The sequence below is a fragment of the Salvia miltiorrhiza genome, chromosome 7, assembly GCF_028751815.1.
Source record: "Salvia miltiorrhiza cultivar Shanhuang (shh) chromosome 7, IMPLAD_Smil_shh, whole genome shotgun sequence".
In the NCBI taxonomy this organism is placed as follows: Eukaryota; Viridiplantae; Streptophyta; class Magnoliopsida; order Lamiales; family Lamiaceae; genus Salvia; species Salvia miltiorrhiza.
Window position 1 is genome coordinate 10,173,210 of NC_080393.1, and position 19,616 is coordinate 10,192,825.

A 19,616-nucleotide genomic window follows, 5' to 3' on the forward strand; every position below is an offset into this window, starting at 1 on the left:
TTATGTATTTTGATTTTAAGAGAGAGAGAGAGAGAGAGGAGAGAGGAGAGAGGTGAGGGGTGACGTGAGAGGAGAGAGGAGAGAGGAGAGAGAAGAGAGTAAATTAAGGGATATTATGAATCTTACCAATTTTAATTATATTAACTTCTAATCTCAGCCCTTGATCAAGATTGATCTGACGAACCAGATTGCGACTCCATTCTCCATCTAATATTGTGTTTCTGTATAATGCAACCCTATATATATATATATATATATATATATATATAGGGAGAGGTTCAAATAAGAACCACTAAATAAAATTAGAACGGAGAACCATTTTAAGCCATTCGATCATCAAGATCTACGGTGGATGCATCATCTTGGTGGATGAATGCAGATCCTGGGTTCGAATCCTGAAGGGAGCAAAATTTTTATTATTTTCGGATGCATTAATTTAATAGCGAATGCATTAATTTATATAGCAGATGCATTGATTTTAATGGTTCTTATGTTCTCACGATAAGTGTGGTTCTCATTATAATATATATAGGGGATGACTACAGTAAAAACACTTCTTAAAATATAAATATAAACGTTTTTTAATGTATGAATTTTATCCAACAGGGTTACGGCTTCATCCAACATGGTTACGAATTGTGAAAAATAAATTTTTGCTACCTTTGGGATTCGAACCCAGGACCACAAATTCATCCAAAAGGGTTACGAATCATCCGTAGATCCTGATGATCTGAGGGCTGAAAATTGTTTATATTTTATATTTTAAGAAGTGTTTTTATTTTAGCCCTCCCCTATATATATATATATATATAGGGAGAGGTTCAAGAAAGAACCATAAATAAAAAAAGAACAGAGAACCATTTTCAGCCATTCGATCATCAAGATCTACGGTGGATGTATCATCTTGTTGGATGAATGCAGATCCTGGGTTCGAATCCTGAAGGGAGCAATTTTTTTTTATTTTTTTGAGTGCATTAATTTTAACAGCGAATGCATTAATTTTTACAGTGAATATATTAAATTTGTTGGTTCTCACGTTCTCATAAATAATGTAGTTCTCTCTAGAACCACACCATATATATATATATATAGGGAAGGGATCTATTGAGAAGACTATATGTTGTGAGAATAGAGAAGAAATCTCATGCCTTGATTTCGTTAAATCTGAGGGTCCACAATTAAGTAAATTTTCGGCCATAATAAATATCTCAAAGGTTATAATTGTCCTCTTGCCTAATCACATAACCGAATTTTCCTTATTAAAGATACCCATAATCTGCGTATATATCCCATCTTCCTATAATTATGTACAACCAAATCTTTATAAATTTGGTAATTAACGCATGGACTTTATTTATGCCTTCCAGATCTTTGCTTTATCATTTCAAAGTCTTATTACTTTAGAATTCTAATTTGTTGCTTTATTATTATTATTATTATTATTATTATTATTATTATTATTATTATTATTATTATTATTATTTGCTGCATTTTGTATATATATGTTGTATATATTCTTTTCGTTTTTATGTATTCTTTATATTAAAATTAAAAATTAGTGAATAATATATGTCTTATTCGTCATAATCACTTATTTGTTCAATTAAATTTAAACAATATTCAACACATACTCATCATTTTTTTAACAGGTTCCTTGTTATTCACCAATTTCATATAGTTTATTCATTAAATTAACACAACATGTTCATTAGGTTAACATTTAAATTTCGTATATGAATATATCTTATTCATGAATATTGTTCAAGATGGACCAAATAAAATATGACTAAATTCATATTTATGTGAATAAGGACAATAATTTGCTGAATAATAACATAACACAATTTCTAATTGAACAGATCACAATTAATATTTATTTAGTTGTTTGAACGTGATTTTATGTTTCAGATAACACCCAAACAATCAAACAATAACGACACATTATGCAATTTACGTAGTAAGATATTCAATTCAATACGAGAGCACAATATTATATATCACCACAGATAATATAGACTAGCCAAAATAGTCAAAAGGTGCATATACATACATTTGGGTCTAGTACGCGTAACGCCAAACGTCTACTGTTATTAAACTTTTGTTGCTATCCAAACACATGTTTCATATAGTTATTACAACCACATTGAACTACGGATTAAGTCGTTTACTTTTCCTAACATAAGTATACTGTAACCCGTCTCCTTCCTCGGCAACAGTGGATTTCTCCGGGTCACATACCTTTGATTCTCTGCCCTTCAGCTGTGACATTTTTTTCAAAATATAAATTAATATACAAACAATGAATATTAAAAAAAATGAATAATCATCGAATATATCCGACATAACGATGAACAATACAACATTTTAAATGAATAATTAATATGTGTCAACATTCAAATAGAACAACATTGAATATATCCAACATAACAATGAACAAGGCACCATTTTTAATGAATAACAACTCTGTAACAAATCTTTCAATGAATAACCTCAAATATAATCAACAAAAATATGCACATGATAACATTTTTTATGAATAATACGATTAATCAAACTTACCATGATTCAAAGATTAGATCTTTGAGGGCAGATTGTGATACGCCCGTGTCTTTCATATGTGTCGAACTACTAGCAAAAATCAAATCCATTGTTCTTATTGTGTGCAACTTGGGATCCACTCCAATGACTACGTGCAATACAACAACACAATCGTAAAAGGACTTTCGAAATTTGCCAAGAAATTACTCGCCCAAAAGTTCAGACTCAAAATTCACCCAAATATTACTCGAAATCGTAAAAGGGTTTTCGAAAAAATTCAGACAAAAGGAAAAACACCACATATTCAACAAATTTAACATCGACATTCACAAATCGACAATACAAAAAATAAATTTTCAAAGTTTAAGTGAATTCTTACTATGATCTTTTGCAGAAATCGAGAGGAAGAAGATGACTTTCAACGGCAAAAAATTGGTTTCGCGGCCATTTGAGAGAAATAAAATCCCTACTCTATTGCGTTCTACCGCCGTTTGGTGAAGTCCAAAAGATACCCAAAACTATTCAATGAATTGGAAAAGGAAAGGCGAAAAAGTTGGGATTGGTTTGATGCGCATTGATTACCAATTTTCAAGATTACTGTAGTACCCTTTTTAATTCACAGAAAATTGTTCAGCAAATTTTCGAATTTAATGTAGAATATATTGACAATTTAATATCAACCGTTAGATTGATGAAAATTAACAGTCCTGATTACTTCTTTAATCTCTATTCTTAAGAACTTCTCCATAGATACTAACCCTATATATATATATATATATATATATATATATATATATATATATATATATTCTTTTAAGTATGATAGCGGTCATCTTTGTTTCGATTTTATCGAACTGTTGATTTTCAAGGTTATAATCCCATTTAATAATCCATGGGACTTGATAATGATTTACGAATTGTAGAATAGCAGAAATATTCTCAAGATGATTATTTTCTTTATAAAATTTTCTCCAGATATTTTTAATATCCTTTGGAAATATCATGGGTGATGCCCCCCATGAGAAGAAAAAAGAGAAATACCAATTTGGAATTTTTTTTATTTTCATCATCAAGTGTGAATTTTATCCACCATGAGTGCTTTCGAGCATTATTTTCATAAAGGATATATATATATATAGGGAGAGGTTCAAATAAGAACCACTAATAAAATAAGAACGGAGAACCATTTTAAGCCATTCGATCATCAAGATCTACGGTGGATGCATCATCTTGGTGGATGGATGCAGATGCTGGGTTCGAATCCTGAAGGGAGCAAAAAATTATTTTTTTCGGATGCATTAAATTTAATAGCGGATGCATTAATTTGTATAGCAGATGCAATAATTTTATTGGTTCTTATGTTCTCACGATAATTGTGGTTCTCACTATAACCGCACCCTATATATATATATATATATATATATATATATATATATATATATATATATTGTGTTTCAATAAAAGGAATGATGAAACGTTCGATGCTAGTCAAAAGTTCATTATGCTTAGTATTTAGTTGCAAATATCGTGTAGTTGCTGTCGGAGAAGCCTTTCAATTCATCGCTGTCATAAGCTCAATTAATTTTGACTATTTTGATTGATTATATCAAATGTCCAAATCACTATTTGATAATTTTAGGGAACGGACATTTGCATAAAGTCGTAAAGCTTCGAAAATTTTAGCTACTGAGCCGATATATATATATAGGGAGGGCTATAATAAAAACACTCTTAAGTGTATAAAATATAAATGATTTTCAGCCCTTAGATCATCAAGATCTACGGTTGATTCGTAACCCTGTTGGATGAATTCGTGGTCCTGGGTTCGAATCCCAAAGGTAACAAAAAATTATTTTTCACAATTCGTAACCATGTTTGATGAATTCGTAACCCTGTTGGATAAAATTCGTATATTAAAAAACGTTTATATTTATATTTTAAGAAGTGTTTTTACCGTAGCCCTCCCATATATATATATATATATATATATATATATATAAATTAAAATGCTAGGATGTAGATATTTTGTATCAACCGACATGCAATTTTAGTGTGTGTTGTGCTAGTGGTAATTAGTTAATGTACAAAGACTGAGGTCTTATGTTTGAATCTATTGTAATGCGGTCATTAAATTTATTTATTTTGTTAGTATAATTTATTTTTTTTTAAAAAAACCCTCCTATTCCAAGAGTTACACCAAAGCAATGAAACTTCAAGGCTTGAGGAACTCATCATTGTATATGTTTCCAAATAAGTGTCTTATATTATAAAACATCATAAGCCAAGAAAGTAAATAAATTTACTATTTTTATCCTTAATTAGCGCATAAAATAGAAAGCTTGATTTAACTTTTTATATAAAATTTTGATATAGAATACTATGTTTTATTTCCAAATTAAACACTTATTCATAAATAGAGGGTGTATATTCCAAAGTAAATGATGTGTTTTAAAGCATGGCACATATCTATTTTTTTTATTTGAAAGCAGCATGACACATATCTATTTAATCTATATATTATATAAAAGATCAGTACAACGGTAACTTTTTACCGCCAAATTTTCTCTCTCTCATTATTCTCTCCCTATTTAACTAACTACCGTCATTCTCTCTCTCTCTCTCTCTCTCTCCATTTCTTTACGTGTTTTCATTTTTTTTCTTTTCTTCATTTTTTTTACTTTTATAATTATTATTTTTTCTAATATTTATACAGTTCGATTAATTAAAAAATTCATTACGCGTATCAAATTAAATACTATGACAATAGCTTTAATTTGATTTATAATACATAAAAAATAAATTTAAAATAAAAAGTTTTCAAATTAAATTTTTTAAAATTAATCTCTTTCTCTCTCTTATTTTATAAAGGAAGTTAGTTTATCATTATATTTTTTTTATTTGCATAAAATATTATTTGAAATCATGAAAATTATGTACATTTTATTATGCAAGGCTGCAATTATTTTTGTTACTCTTTTCTTTCTGAGTTTTTATTTTATAATATATAACAGAGAAGTTTTCTCCTTTCATTTTTTCCATCCATTTTTTTCTCTTTTATTTTTATAATTTTAATTTTATTCTAAACATTGTCAAATTTAATTTATAAAAAAATATTCAATGTGCATCTTAAGTTTAAGTTCGTCAGAAGATTTTTAATATGATATAAAAATTATAAAAAATTAATTTAAAACGAATAGGTTATTAATATTTTAAAATATTTTATTTTCTTTTTCTTTGTTAAATTTTACAATTTTTTATTTATGTTTGTGTAAGAAAATATTTATTTATTATTATTATGAGAAATACTCTATAATAATAATGTGTAATATTAATTTTTATTATCAAATAATTTAAAATAATGTAATAATTTTAATTATCATATCACTTTATACATAATTGAAAATTACGTTTTCAAATTCGGAATTGTATTGAGTAATTAGTATTTTATTTTTAAACCATATTTTGCATTTATTATATTTATTTATTTAAATGTATCATTTAATTTCGATTTCGCCGTGCATCGCACGGATGGTCGTACTAGTAGTATATGAAAACACAGTTTTAGAGCAATTTCTTTTCCTCCAAATTCGACAGTTTTTTTAAAAGATCATGATTTATGTGATGCATCGGCATTTCTAAATTGTTTGGGATATTAGCCATATTTAGTTGTATTAATATCCTTTAAAGGGGACATCCATATTTTAAATTAGCACTCGTGTGCTGGCACTAATTTAAAGCAAAAATATTTATTATTTTTTTATAAACAAAAAAATATATTGTTATTTGCACATAACAAATATTGTTATATAATAGTACTATAAGATGGTGTGATCAATTTACTGTCATTAATGTTTTAGCTATTTTTTTTTGTCACTTTTGATTCTGTTTTATAAATGATGAGAACTGATTCATAAACAGTACTATTTAATATACATTTTAAACTAAATATCATAACAAGATCTTTAGTATTAGTGTAAAAATTATCAAAAATGAATAATCTATTGACAATTTTAATTTTTCTCTCTCATCTCCCATTAAAGTTTTTTTTTGAAACACATAATTAAGTTAATAACATCATATTAATTACTATTAATTTGTGTCGTAATGTGACTTTGGTTAAATTCGAAAAAAATAGAAATGTATGTGTGTGTATAAGTAATAAAAAGTAAGTAACTATTTTATGTAATCTATTTTTATTAATCTTTATTTAATCTATTTTTATAATTCTTTTTTTTAATAAATTAATAAATCATATATAGATCTCAAAATTGATCAATATATGTCTGGGTGTAAATACATAATGATAAATTTTATTCTCGAATAAAAATGAAGAAACAAAATGCATCATAATTATGTATCGAATATTTTATAGAAAAAAAATATATAATAAATGTCTAAATAAAAAAAATTAATTAAATATATTGTGCATTATTGTCACTTGATGTCTATGTAATATAATAAGAGTATTTTTTAATTTTAATTTTTTAATTTACAGTGGATGTATCATCTTTCTGGATGAAAGCATCATCGGAGTTCGAATATCGATGGAAGCAAAAATATTGTTTTTTTTCGAGTGCATTAATTTTAATAGTTGATGCATTAATTACAATGGTTCTAACATTCACACGAAAAAAATGCATTTCTCATTATATATATGTATATAAGCATATATAATATGAACTTTATTTAAAAAAAAAATTAAACAAAATGACTAAATAAATATTATTTGAATATGTATTAAAAACATATATTAAACTACATGCAAATAGATAATTTTGTACATCTTAAAATATCTATATGATACATAACGAATTAATGATACTCATTTTATACTTATGATTTTTTTGAGGAATTTATATATTATACTCATTATCAATTAAAACCAATTAGTTGGTGTTCTAAATAATAAAAATTCATATATTTTTAAAGTTATGGTATTTATTGAGTAATTTCATGTGTATGATGTATTTGTTCATGGTTCTTCGTTCCAACGAAAAAATACAGTTCTCACCTGATCCTTCACCTCTATATATATATATGTTTCTTCAAAATGTCGTTCAATTTCGATATTGACTGTGCATCGCACGGGTGAATGTACTAGTTTAACCATCAAACACAGTAAATAATTTACATAAATATTAATTTAATCCAAATCTCATAACTGTCAAACATAATGATTTTGCCCATGAATCACCTTTAAATTGAAAATGTAGAGATTACCAGTTACTAGTTTTCCACTCATTGGCAGAGTTATCAGATTCATCAAAAGGGTTAATGAAAATTAAACTATACCACAATTAGCCAGAGAGCAAAACAGTCTCAAGAAGAGGCCAAAGACCTGAAGTGTCTAAGAGATGCCAAGAAAGATTTTGTATTTGGAAAAGATATGAGAAGATCAACTAGATTTACTATTCAACTGCAGTCACCTGCTGCCATTCTCCATCTACCGCTTCTTTCCACAGCGTTACAGTGTTTTTACCATCGGCCACAGCAAGGATGTTCCCAGTGAGTGACCACGACACCTTCCAAACGGGAGCTCCAAAATCATTTAGAACTTTTCCTTCCCATTGATCGCCTTCCTTGACCGCGACCCATATTACGACTTTTCCATCTTGAGAAGCACTTGCAATGGTAGACTTTGGAAGTCCCAAGTTTGGAGCCCAGGCGACATCCCTGACCCAATCAGTGTGCATATGGAGAGCAGGGAAGCAGTCCATCCTCCAAGTTCCATTGTCAAGCTTCCACACTTTTACTGTGTTATCACAGCCACCGGATGCTAGCTTCTGAACAGCGCTGAGTAGACCAGAACCCACAAGAGCACCAGGAGCCGTTGAGGGTGCCCAAGAGATGGAGGTAACGCCAACCGGATGAGCCTGCTCAATTCGAGATTTATCCCACCCACCGTCAGATTTTGCAGTAAAGACTGAGATGTTTCCATCTGAGGATCCACATGCAAGACAAAGGCCTAGTTCATGAGGAGCCCAAGCAATAGAATTGACAGAGGCTTTATGATCGTCAAAAACATGAGCCTGGATCCATTCATTTGGATTGCCCTCCTTCCAGAGTATAACCTTTCCATCATAAGAACATGATGCAAGGAGTGAACCGAACTTAGGATGGGCCCATGACGCTTGCCACACAGGTCCTTGATGACCAGTCAAAGTTGCAAGGTGCTGAGATCCTGAATTGCTAACTCCAATTATTTTGATAGTGTTGTCTGAAGATGCTGTAGCAAGACGTTTACCATAATAATCCATTGCCACGTCATGAACAACATCTTGGTGACCAGTTTCAACCTTTTGCCCAGGCATGTTTAGTTTCCAAATAAACACAAAATACAAGTTCCACGACTACTCAATATCTCACCCACCACTTTAGCTCCCACAAAAGGACTTCAGTTTGCCTGCCATCAACAATCCAAATAAACAAAAATAATCCAAATGCTGCAGTAAAAGCGATATGAATATAAAAGTCCCGAAATGTTACTTCCAAAGAAAGGAAGGGAAAATGTGGAAATAAGTATTACAAATTCAATTTTAATCACGAGCGCTGCCCAAAAACGTAAAAGTAGTAGCCCATAAAATGGATAAACACAGATATCTGAAAAAAGGGATAGAAATCAAGTGCAGAAGGTCATAGCATGATTCATTTATCATTGAGCATACATGTAGAACTGACAAATATGAGGAACAGATAACTGGCACAATTACTTACTGCAATTAGAACAGATATTAGGTATATACGAGTATACGACACATGATATGCAAGCAAGAAAATACCAAACCATTTGATTTGTAAAGGAGTAACAATTTAAGAATGAAATCAGATAATGAGAACTAAGTGGTTAAAAAGTTAGACTGATTAACTTATGGTTCTCCGATTTCAACAGAATTCTCCTCACGAAACCATACAAAATTGATCATAATAATGAAAAACTAAAAAAAATAGAAAAAAGCTCGAACATTTCCACTCATAAGAGCTCTAAAGAAAATAGGCCCAGAAGTTATTACCACATATATCAATCAACAATGACTGTCAATTTGTTGTTTGTCCATTCACATTATCATGGTAGCTACTGTAAACAATGAAGTTCCGAAGAAAAGATATTCTCAAACTTGATTGCCAGGAAGCAGATCTCAACAATCAAGATTCACAGGATGCCTACATAGAAAAACACAACATCTTCTCCATTATGTGTTAATAATATCAAAGCATCGCTAGAATTTCAAGTCTAGCTGCTCCTAAATTCTCGAGTTGTACCTCTCCTTCATCTACCTTCAAGACTTCAGCCTATGAAAAAGAATTTTGGGCATATGATTGCCAAATAACAAAATTTTATGTTTAGATTTTACTGAGTTCTAAATTTTTACTTCTCCTTTGTCCATCCTCAACGTAAGAAAAATACCTTCGCATTTCCTCTACCCTTCAACATATTAGTAAAACAAAACAAGAACCAAAAAAAAAAAAAAAACCTTTGTGCACAATTATGTTTGGCCCAAACAGTCACATTTTTTCTTTTTCATAACACTAAGCATTGACGAGAAGTGACATCAAACAAAGACCCTGCTCGTAACATTAGGAGATTATGAGAAGCGAAGATGCATTACCTATTTCGTATTCACACCAAAATTAAAAAACGAAATTTATCAAGTGGCCAACAGCTTCTTCAGCCCTAAAATTCCAAGTAACAAAGATAAAGAGGACGAAAATTGGACTCGCGGGGCAGAATCTCAGAAACAAAATGAGAAGGCTCAAAATAGAACGCATGATCAAATCGATTTCCCCAATCGAATTTCGACTAATTGATGAATAAAAAGTAAATCAAACACGGGATTAAAAAACAATGATGAGATCAAGAAGCAGCTAAAACACAGAATGCATTATGCAAATCGAGCATAAATTCAGAAAAATTAACTCGAGCAAATTAAGACTGACCTGAGGAACAGGAGGAGCTCTGACTGAAATCTGGAAATTTTCATGTTTCATTTTATACGAGGTAGTCCCGTTAAAACGACGCCGTTTGAATAATCATAGATAAATACGCTGCTCGAGACTTGATACAGTTATCAATTTTATAGTAAAAAATCGTCAGTAAAATTAGATAGCATTTTTAAAATCAGCTCATGAAGGAAAATGGGTATATTTTTATACCAACAGCTCGGATGTTTTGATTTGTTCGTGTATAATTAATACAACAAATTCCACTTAAAATATTCCGTTTAGTTAATAACTGACCAAAAAAAAGATCAAATTATCTTGAGATTGGAAAGATACAATAATACTGGTATATATATATATTAAAAAATACAAATAATAAACATGGTTCTCAATATGACAACAAATGGGCTATGAGCCTATGATGAATGAAGTGAGAAAGTCTATAACTTTACGGTCCATCACCCTAATGAAACGATGATCACTAATTATTTTTTCAAAAAATTAAGACATAAAAGGCGGCATTGTTATTATTGTCAATATTAATTTTAAAAAAATCAATAATAATTCCTCATTTCCCTGAATTTTTTAATTATGTGTATTACACAACTCATTAATTTTATAATTCTGTGTATTTAGTTACATTCCATAGTGTGTCTTCCGTTCTTGACAACGAGGTAATGAAAGATAACTAGCAATTGAGTTTGTTATCTATTAGGAAACTTAATGCGAGTATTAAGAGTAATTAGCAAATAACTAATACTCCTATACAATAGTAACAAGGGCATTGTTTACAAAATATGGTTTGTCCTTATTATATAACAAATCCTAGGCTAAATAACTGCAACATACTAAAACTAAGTGCATATATTTAGTTCAGCAATCTAAGAACATGTACAATATATTTGCCTTATGGAATGAAACAAGAGCAACCCATTCAATCCAATACAAAAAAATGAATTTCGAATAATCACAGCTTGTTAGTCTCTTAACTGTTAACTACTAAGCTAACTAAGTATCAATGCACTGTTGTTATAACCATTTGCAACACAAGCCTAATCTCTATTTCAACTGTACACATTCCCTTGTTTAATCAAATCTCTAGACACAGGTTTACTCGCAGCGTTTTCCCATCTTGCGTGGCGTCGTCAATCACAACAACTGTTTCCTGGTAGAAAATAGATCTTCAGCTTGCCACAACAACGAAATAGTAGGCATATGAGTATGGATAAGAAGCAAGTGCAGCATAGCAACTCGGATTTACACAGGAAAAAATTAAGCTAAAGGCATGCCTATTCCGTTGTACAAACTTTTGGGATGTTAAGTTACTACAAGAGTCATCTAGTTGTCCAAATATTAGGCCTGACGACACACAGAAGGTTTACTTGAATGTGTTTGAGCTTCTTCAAGTGGCAGCAATATATCCATCATCACTTAGGTCAAGTTAGAAAGTATGAAAATTTGATTATGGGCACACACACTCTAAGAAATCCCACTTTCACATGCATATCTTTAACACCGAACTTTAGTGAGTGTAAGAGTAGCATGTTTTGTTCAAGGGGGAGTTTACTTTTGAGGATTAGCCCGTGATAGATAAAAATAGTAAGGCTAATCTCTTGTTTACTTTGATGGATTGGAACTTGGGATATCCCAAGGCCCTTGATAATTTCTATCATTTGAGCTATAGTTTGCTTGATTCATATCCTATTGAAAGGGTGGGATTGAAGAAATCCTAGTATTGGGGATAAAAATACTCAACCATTTATCTTATTAATCATGCAAAGTAAATGCCTCCTAAAAGGATTATCAAGAAACATTATCAAGCAAACAACCACCTGAGACCATGATATGTTGCTACATTTCCAGAAGATCTTTTAGTGATACGTGAGTGCTATTCAGCCCTAGTTTACAGATAACTAATTGGTAAGTACTTCATTACCTCAAACAATACTTGGTGAACTTTTCACGCAAACTTCAACACTATCAATTTGAATTAGCACTCTTCAGGATCCATGCAGAGCCATTAGATTCACAAAATTCATGCAAGACCTGCAGAAAGCACAGAAGATTAAACATATTGGAAATCTGAAGAAAAAATATATATATCCTAGTGGAAATTATTTTCGGAATCCCATAAATGAGCTCTTTATTATACTTTCATGTAGAACATAAACATAAATGTAGAAAGCTTAGATCTAAGTCAGCCAAAAGAACTCTCAAGGCCATTGTATTTGCCATAAGAATGTTTGGACGTTGTAATAATTGTTACAAAAAAACTTGACAGATCAATAGTTTTTATGAAAAACTGACTTGTCCAGAACAAAAATATGCTTAGCTTCAGTATCACCCACACACACATTCAAACACCCCAACAACAAAAATAACAATAACATGATATTTTAAGTGCTCACATCTGAGCCAAACCTAATAGCTAGTGTATTAATCTTAAATGAGATATCCATTTTGCAATTATCATCATTATTACTCGCATGATCACCTTTTTATACGCAGCCTCACTCATGTCCATATGTTTCTGTTTTGCAGCCTCAGCTATTTGAGCCTTTTTAAGCTTTGCATTTGGTCCTTCACCAAGAAAAAGATCGATGACAAGTTTCCTGCACACAAAAGTACCATGCATCAATACACACATAAAAATTAGATGGTCAAGAAACAAGTAGAAAGGTATGAGTAAAAAGCTAGAGCAGAGGAATGACCTCAGATCATCATATTCTGGATGATCTGGTGATGATTTTGGAACACAGATGCCATGAATGTTAACAGCTACTTCATTGATAATTGCCTGAAGCTCATCTGGAAAAGCATCAATGCTGTTTGCTGCAGCCACAGCCTCTTTTGCAAATCCTTTTGAACGTGCAGACTCGGAAACCGCCATGTCCCTTAGCCGCTGGCTAATTTGTTGATAACTACAACATCATAAAGTGCAATTTCCTTCACTTGCTAAATCACAATAAATCTTAACAATAAAGCACTCTTGACCAATATATCCATTTGGTTCGATACAGAATGGGGAAAATAAATACAAAAGAAGGAAATACTACTTCCGGGATCTATGGTTGTTCACTGACTTTCACAGTTTTTTGCAAATTATTGGAAAATAGCAATATCTCAGAATTTGAAAATTAAGTCCAACTAAATGGTAAAAGAGATAACAAACATGTATTATTTTCGGGTATACCATGAGTGATGGAATTTATGTTCAGCTCAATTCTCTTGACAATTAAAGTAGAAAGGACTAAGGAGCAATGGCAACTAAATCCAGCCATTTTTCTTTAGATTTTATGTTTACTATATTAACGAAGATTTTTGCAACAGGAAAAAACTAGTATCTTCCTAAAAATATAAATGTAGAATCCCATAGAGCAATAGAAAAAAATCAAATTAGATTGCAAAGACATTATCTTACTGATCCCTAACGATACAAATAGAAAGGATGTACGATGTGTTGACTAAGGGGAGCATATTCAATCGAGATGAAAAGAATGATCAGATTTGACAGCACCTTCCCATTCCACTTTGATAAAAAAAAAAGGACATAGCAATAAATCACAATTTCCACTAAAGGGTTATTTCAGGTTTTTGGCTAAAAACAGACAACTACTTCAGGATATTAGTTTGGCACGAAGTGGAAGTGAATTCCGAATAATCATGTGGTTCTCATACATAATATCTATAGGAATAGGGACGAAGCTAACAACGCACGTTACGACTCACTGGTGGTTCAAAATACAAGAATTAACAACACTTTTGTATAACCCGAGCCCCACTCCTTTCTATATTACAAATTCTATTACACCTGTATTGCTAGGAAGGAAATTCAATTAACATTAATCAAAGGCGAACGGGCATGAACTTCCCTAAAAGAAAAGAGGATCGCACAATAGAACATGAAACATAAACTAGATAAAAAATCACCTGCAAGTCTTTGTAGTTTTAAAAAGTTTCTGAAGGGCTTTCCTTAAAGCCTCGCGAACTTCTTCCGACATCACATTTCTCGGCGTTGATCCACTTGAAGTCCCTGCAGCTAGTTTATTGGAACCTTTTGATCCGACAAGGTTCGCCGGAGTATTAGATTTTGAGGTCTTCACAACAGGCCCGTTCCTTCCTCCAGAAAAACGATCACCAATAAACATTTCCTCCTTATCCCACTGTTCCTGTTGTTTCTTTACAACTGCAGGATAGAGTTTTATGAAGTTCAAATCTGGAAGCTCTTTTAGTTTCCAGTCTTTAAAGATAGGTCTCTTTGTAGCCAATCCATGCAGGACTTCTTTCATTGCTTTAGACAGTAGAGGCGATTTAGGTATTTGACTATCCTTAATTATAACATCCTTGCTAAATAGAAGAAGAACAAAATTCCTAGCTAAAACATTAACTCCCTCAGTTCCACACACCAATGAGGTTCTTGGAACCCATAGTCCTTGAACTAACACAGCAAGTTCTTGCAAGACTGCTAACACTTCTTCAATAGGCTCATCTGGAGCTAGGTACTTCAGAGTGTCGAATCTATGAAGTGGAGAGCCCTGTTCCAGAAACATCACAAAATCAATTGGTGGCAAGATATACTTCTAATTAGATTTCCAAGACGAAGATATTTAAGGCAGAAAATACAACAATATGGGTGGGAGAAGGATCTTACAATCCTTTTTATTCAAAAGAGGAAAAGGATAAATTAAGTATCTCTAGCTAGTGATGGGTAATAAAATTTCAAAATACTCTTATGGCTGTGAAAGTGACAAACAAGTACAAGACTTGTTTGGTTAGAGCACAGTAACTGCCCCCGACCAAAAAGAAATAATCTACACATGCAAAAGAAGAAAAGCAAACTCCTACAAATAAAAGTAAATAACAGGGGCACACAAAATAAAGAACTGCTATGTACAGTCTCAATATAAAGGTAACTGGTCACAGACCTCAAGAAGCCAAGTTTTAAACCTTTCTTTTAGTGGTTTAGCCAGCAAGGACCTGCAAAATCATCAAAGTGTAAGATCAAGACCAGCATCCATGCACAATATCCCTGAATCTACTCAGAAACATGCTAATAACTTAGATAAAGAGTATGTTACCAACAGAAATATGGAAACACTTAGATAAAGAGTATGCTATCAAACAAAATAAGTCAATGTAATAAGAAGACCATGGATAGAAAAAGATTTTTTAGGCACCATGGACAGTAAGCTTGTCAAAGATTAAAAGATCTAAGTTGAAAATCGCCTCTACAGAGTACAAAGATATATGTGATCAGCACAAGAATGCACTGTGGATGGGCAGCAGCTAAAAATCAGCAAATTTATAGCTTTTCCACCTTGTTTATAAATGAAAAGAAGAACTACGGAATCAAAAATCCTCAAACAATTTTTCTACCTTCTTGGAGGAACTTTGGAACTCAAACTGTCACCGGAAATGCCAGGGCACAAGCTATTCAGATAATCATCCCTTCAAACAACGAAAAGGAAGCAGAAATGGTGAAATTGTGAACATATTAACCTAAGAGGCATCAACAGAACATTTAGAAAAATGGCTATACATACGAGCTCATGGAAAAGGAAATCTGGGAGCCTTCTCGTGCTATCAGTTTTTGAAGGTATCCTGCTGTTATGCCACTCCTCACGCTGTGGTACTTGAGAGGAATCCAGCTCTGACAAGGAAACAAAGAACAATGATTAAAGTAGGCATAAAATGTTCCAAACCATTGGCCTTCCTTAGCATTCCCTTGCCAAAAACTATAGAGTTAATAAATCATGGAACAAGACAGATGTTCAGACCATTCTGTAAGGATGGTGAATTTATGTGATCATAGAGAATGGAAGAGAATAATTGCATACCTCTACACTATCCTTGGTCTGCTCCGGTGCTTTCTGCAAGGATTTTGGATTCAGTGGATAAGTAAAATCATATGAAAGTTAACGTAATAGAGGCAATCTAGGAATAGAAAAAACAGAAACACAAGAACCTTCTCAGAAGGTTCTCCACTTGGTACAAATACAACTATATTTCTGTCATGTCGACTAATAAGAAGAATACTTAGAAACCAAAAATGAGATGATTATATATAACCTCTCATCAACTACTATAATTATATGAGTGACCTCTATAAACTATGTACGTCAAAGAAAGAAAAGTAACCTGCTTCTTTGACATGCCAGAAGGTTTCGCTTCCTGCTGTACTTCTGACTTCACCGCATCCTCAACATTCTTGGAAACGCCAGTCTTCTTTTTAGATTCCGTCTCATCAAGATGAGACATCGATGGTCGAAGTTGCACGGCTGCGTGAATAGGATTCAAGTGTAACTGCATGACAGAAAAATTATAAATGAACAACTAGCACCCAAGCAGATGTTAGGATCCAACTAAACACCAAGACAAATATAAGAAACGTTAAATCAAAGGGACGTGAAAGAATGTGCCTTATTTCCATTAAGAACACCAACAGTGTATCCATTGGTTTGAGGTGGCTTCCATGATGGAGCAAGAGTCTAGCAAGAGAAGAAATATAAGGACATAATGTAATCAGTGACTTCCACAAGAAAACAATTACAATGACAAACTTATTAATAATTGAAACATCTAAAAGAAAACCTGCTTCTTCATCTTCAACCTGGGATCGGCATCAGCATCATAATTCTTGGAGTCAACATCAATGGCTAAATCAACTTCCACTTCTGCACTTGTTGGCTTCACTCTCACCTAAAATATTTCAAGAATTTTGGCAATATTAGAAACATTATCAATTCATTCAACATTTGCAGATAGAAAGTTGTGCATACCTCTTCGCATCTATCATCCAATTCATATGGCCGCCATAGCGGCCTAAGTGGATATTGAAACAGATATAACTGAGGAAAAAAAACAATGTTGCACCATCATTAGAATGCCATCGTCAATACAAAGTTCATCAGCAAACCAAAACGAACTACAAACCAAAATAATGCGCATAAGCGAATAAAATAAAATTCATCAGAAAAAAAACAATTATAGCTACTTACCCGAGTCTCAGGATCAACCGAAGGAGCAAAATAGACATCGATTTCTCGAACAACTTCATCTTCATCTCCATCTCCATCCGCTAATTCAGTATCCACTGATTCACCTGCCACCTCCATTTCTTTCTCACTGAGGTTTAGCTCAACATCCATTGCAACTGCGCCGTTCTCATGTTCGGGCTTTATCTCGGGCTTGACATCGACTTCTTCCTTCTTGGGCGCGGGCAGTGACAAAGATGCCGACGACGATGGCGGTTCGGTTTTCGGCTTGGGTTTGGGTTTGGGCTGGAATTTTGAGCCCTTAGGCGCGAAGCGAGAAGCCCGGGTCGGGCCCTGTTTCGGGCCATCGTCGAAATCGTCGAGATCCATGTCCATGCTCGCTTGGGCGACTGAAGGATAGCAACGAATTTTGAGCCCTAGAAATGTTCGACGAAATGCGCCTGCGGAGAAGTGGTGAAGGTTTAGGGCTTAATAGGTTGGTCGCGATGGCTTTGGCGGGTGATTACTTTCTGTTGCGATGATCAAAAATCACATCCCACCGGTCTGGCTCAGTTTCGACTCAGCCCGATCGCTCGGTTCCTACTGGATTAATCGAATGCAAATTTTAAGTTAACCCAACCCCAAATTTGCCAAATTCTTTTAGGGTGCGTTTGATTCACCATAATGGTTTAAGCCATATTATTTTTGAACGGATATCTTTGGTAGATTAGTGGATATTATTAATCCTATTTTTGCGTTTGATATATTAAACAACTATATTAGTCACACAATATTGGTGTTTGATATCTTATTATGTGCCCTAGATAATTAATTAGAAAGACACAAAAGCCCATGCGTTAATTAACATTGGACCAGCTTATCCCTAGTTTTTCAACCAACGATAATATCATACGATCTTTTACCTCAATTAAGAACCATTCTAGCGCCAAAAGTAAAAAAAAAAAAAACCATTCTGGCGCCAAAAGAACTAGATTTTTTTCAACGTGGCCTTAAACTAGGGTTTTTTTACATCATTATATATATCAGAAGAACCATTCTAGCGCCAGAAGACTAGGGTTTTGGCATTAAGAACGTCTACAGAAGAGATAACGTGGATTTGAGAATATTTGAGCAGCTCCGATCATGAGTTCCGCGACGCAAGGTATGTTATGCTTTTAATCCCAGGTAGTGTCGTCGTTTTTAGTTGCCGTCTGTTATTTGTTCACGTGATTATATAACGCTGTGAACTAAATTATTTTATGGAATTATTTGTTTGCAACTCCCTGTCGACATTGAGATCAATAGAACATTATTTGTTTGCTCATGTTATTCTAATAGCTAATAGAATCCCTAATGCTACCATTGTGCATACGATAAATTTTTGATTGATCAATAGGCACGGCCTAATTTATTTTCAGCACGACTTTCTTTGTGATTATTAAGCATGATGTTGATGACGATCAACTATTTCAGGAAGTAACCCAGTTGTTCGTGGTGGTCGGCTAAACAAGACCGACAAGACTCGTCGCAGTTGGTCATCGCGGGAGGAAGAGGTCCTATTGGCAGCTTTGAAAGAATTGGTGGCGCAAGGATGGAAATCCGATAATGGGTTTCGCGCCGGATACTTAAATAAACTGGAGGAGGCAATGAAAAAAGCATTTCCGGCAACTGACTTGAAGGGGATGCCTCATATCAATTCCAAAGTAACAATATGGAAGAAGAACTACAACTCGCTGTCTACTATATTGGGTAAAAGTGGAGTGGGATTCAACTTGGACGGCACTCATATGATTGACTGTAACGACGAACAATGGGAGGGCTTTGCCAAGGTACTAGGCTGTCACTTTCTTGTATAATTAATTCAAGATGTAATTTGTTTGTAATAAGTTAAATTTGTTTATGTAGAAGGATAGTAACGCAAAAAATATGCGCTTCAAGAGCTGGCCCTACTACGACCAATGGACTGAAGTTTTTGGAAAAGATCGTGCAACTGGCGACGTAGCTGAAGATCTTATGGACGCAGCACATGAGATGTATCGCAACATCGATCTGAGCCAACCACAAGTTGATGGAGATTATCATGTTCCACTTGATGATGTGTTCGAGCATAACGGAATCGATGATAGCGTGAGTGAAACACAAAAATCCGAAGCTGAAGTTCGTTGT

General features: G+C 33.0%; 2 protein-coding genes and 1 long non-coding RNA gene across 6 annotated transcripts; all 3 read right to left on the minus strand.

The window, feature by feature from the left end:
- Positions 1-1,965: 1,965 nt before the first annotated feature.
- Positions 1,966-3,175, minus strand: LOC130992487 (uncharacterized). The gene is made up of 3 exons (XR_009091297.1): positions 2,918-3,175; positions 2,560-2,686; positions 1,966-2,259 (listed from the first exon to the last, which is right to left on the minus strand). It is a non-coding gene; the product is annotated as an uncharacterized LOC130992487 (long non-coding RNA).
- A 4,540-nt stretch (positions 3,176-7,715) lies between these two features.
- LOC130992488 (protein transport protein SEC13 homolog B-like) lies at positions 7,716-10,786 on the minus strand. 4 transcript variants are annotated; one of them, XM_057917137.1, is made up of 3 exons: positions 10,474-10,614; positions 9,549-9,699; positions 7,716-8,941 (listed from the first exon to the last, which is right to left on the minus strand). In XM_057917137.1, the coding sequence occupies exon 3, from the start codon at positions 8,847-8,849 to the stop codon at positions 7,947-7,949; it is 903 nt and encodes a 300-aa protein (XP_057773120.1). In that variant the 5' UTR covers positions 8,850-8,941; positions 9,549-9,699; positions 10,474-10,614; the 3' UTR covers positions 7,716-7,946. The 4 variants fall into 4 exon arrangements, with proteins under 4 accessions (XP_057773120.1, XP_057773121.1, XP_057773122.1 ...); XM_057917138.1 differs by lacking the exon at positions 10,474-10,614 and adding an exon at positions 10,146-10,465; XM_057917139.1 differs by lacking the exon at positions 9,549-9,699 and having other exon boundaries at positions 10,474-10,786.
- Positions 10,787-11,343: 557 nt separating this feature from the next.
- Positions 11,344-18,077, minus strand: LOC130992489 (uncharacterized). The gene is made up of 14 exons (XM_057917141.1): positions 17,475-18,077; positions 17,256-17,324; positions 17,068-17,175; positions 16,896-16,964; positions 16,615-16,779; positions 16,314-16,346; positions 16,020-16,126; positions 15,853-15,924; positions 15,402-15,453; positions 14,407-15,011; positions 13,188-13,397; positions 12,971-13,088; positions 12,413-12,522; positions 11,344-11,641 (listed from the first exon to the last, which is right to left on the minus strand). Exons 1-13 carry the CDS (start codon positions 17,844-17,846, stop codon positions 12,457-12,459), a joined length of 2,046 nt encoding a protein of 681 aa, XP_057773124.1. The 5' UTR covers positions 17,847-18,077; the 3' UTR covers positions 11,344-11,641; positions 12,413-12,456.
- Positions 18,078-19,616: the final 1,539 nt, after the last annotated feature.

What these genes read in the sequence shown, in the direction of transcription:
- LOC130992488 (XM_057917139.1), bottom strand. Translation starts at nt 8,849, where the DNA reads ATGCCTGGGCAAAAGGTTGAAACTGGTCACCAAGATGTTGTTCATGAC.
- LOC130992489 (XM_057917141.1), bottom strand. Translation starts at nt 17,846, where the DNA reads ATGGACATGGATCTCGACGATTTCGACGATGGCCCGAAACAGGGCCCG. An exon ending in CTGGCATGTCAAAGAAGCAG is followed by an intron (nt 16,347 to 16,614) that starts GTTACTTTTCTT and finishes AAATCCTTGCAG; the next exon opens with AAAGCACCGGAGCAGACCAA. An exon ending in AAAACTACAAAGACTTGCAG is followed by an intron (nt 13,398 to 14,406) that starts GTGATTTTTTAT and finishes ATGATGTTGTAG; the next exon opens with TTATCAACAAATTAGCCAGC.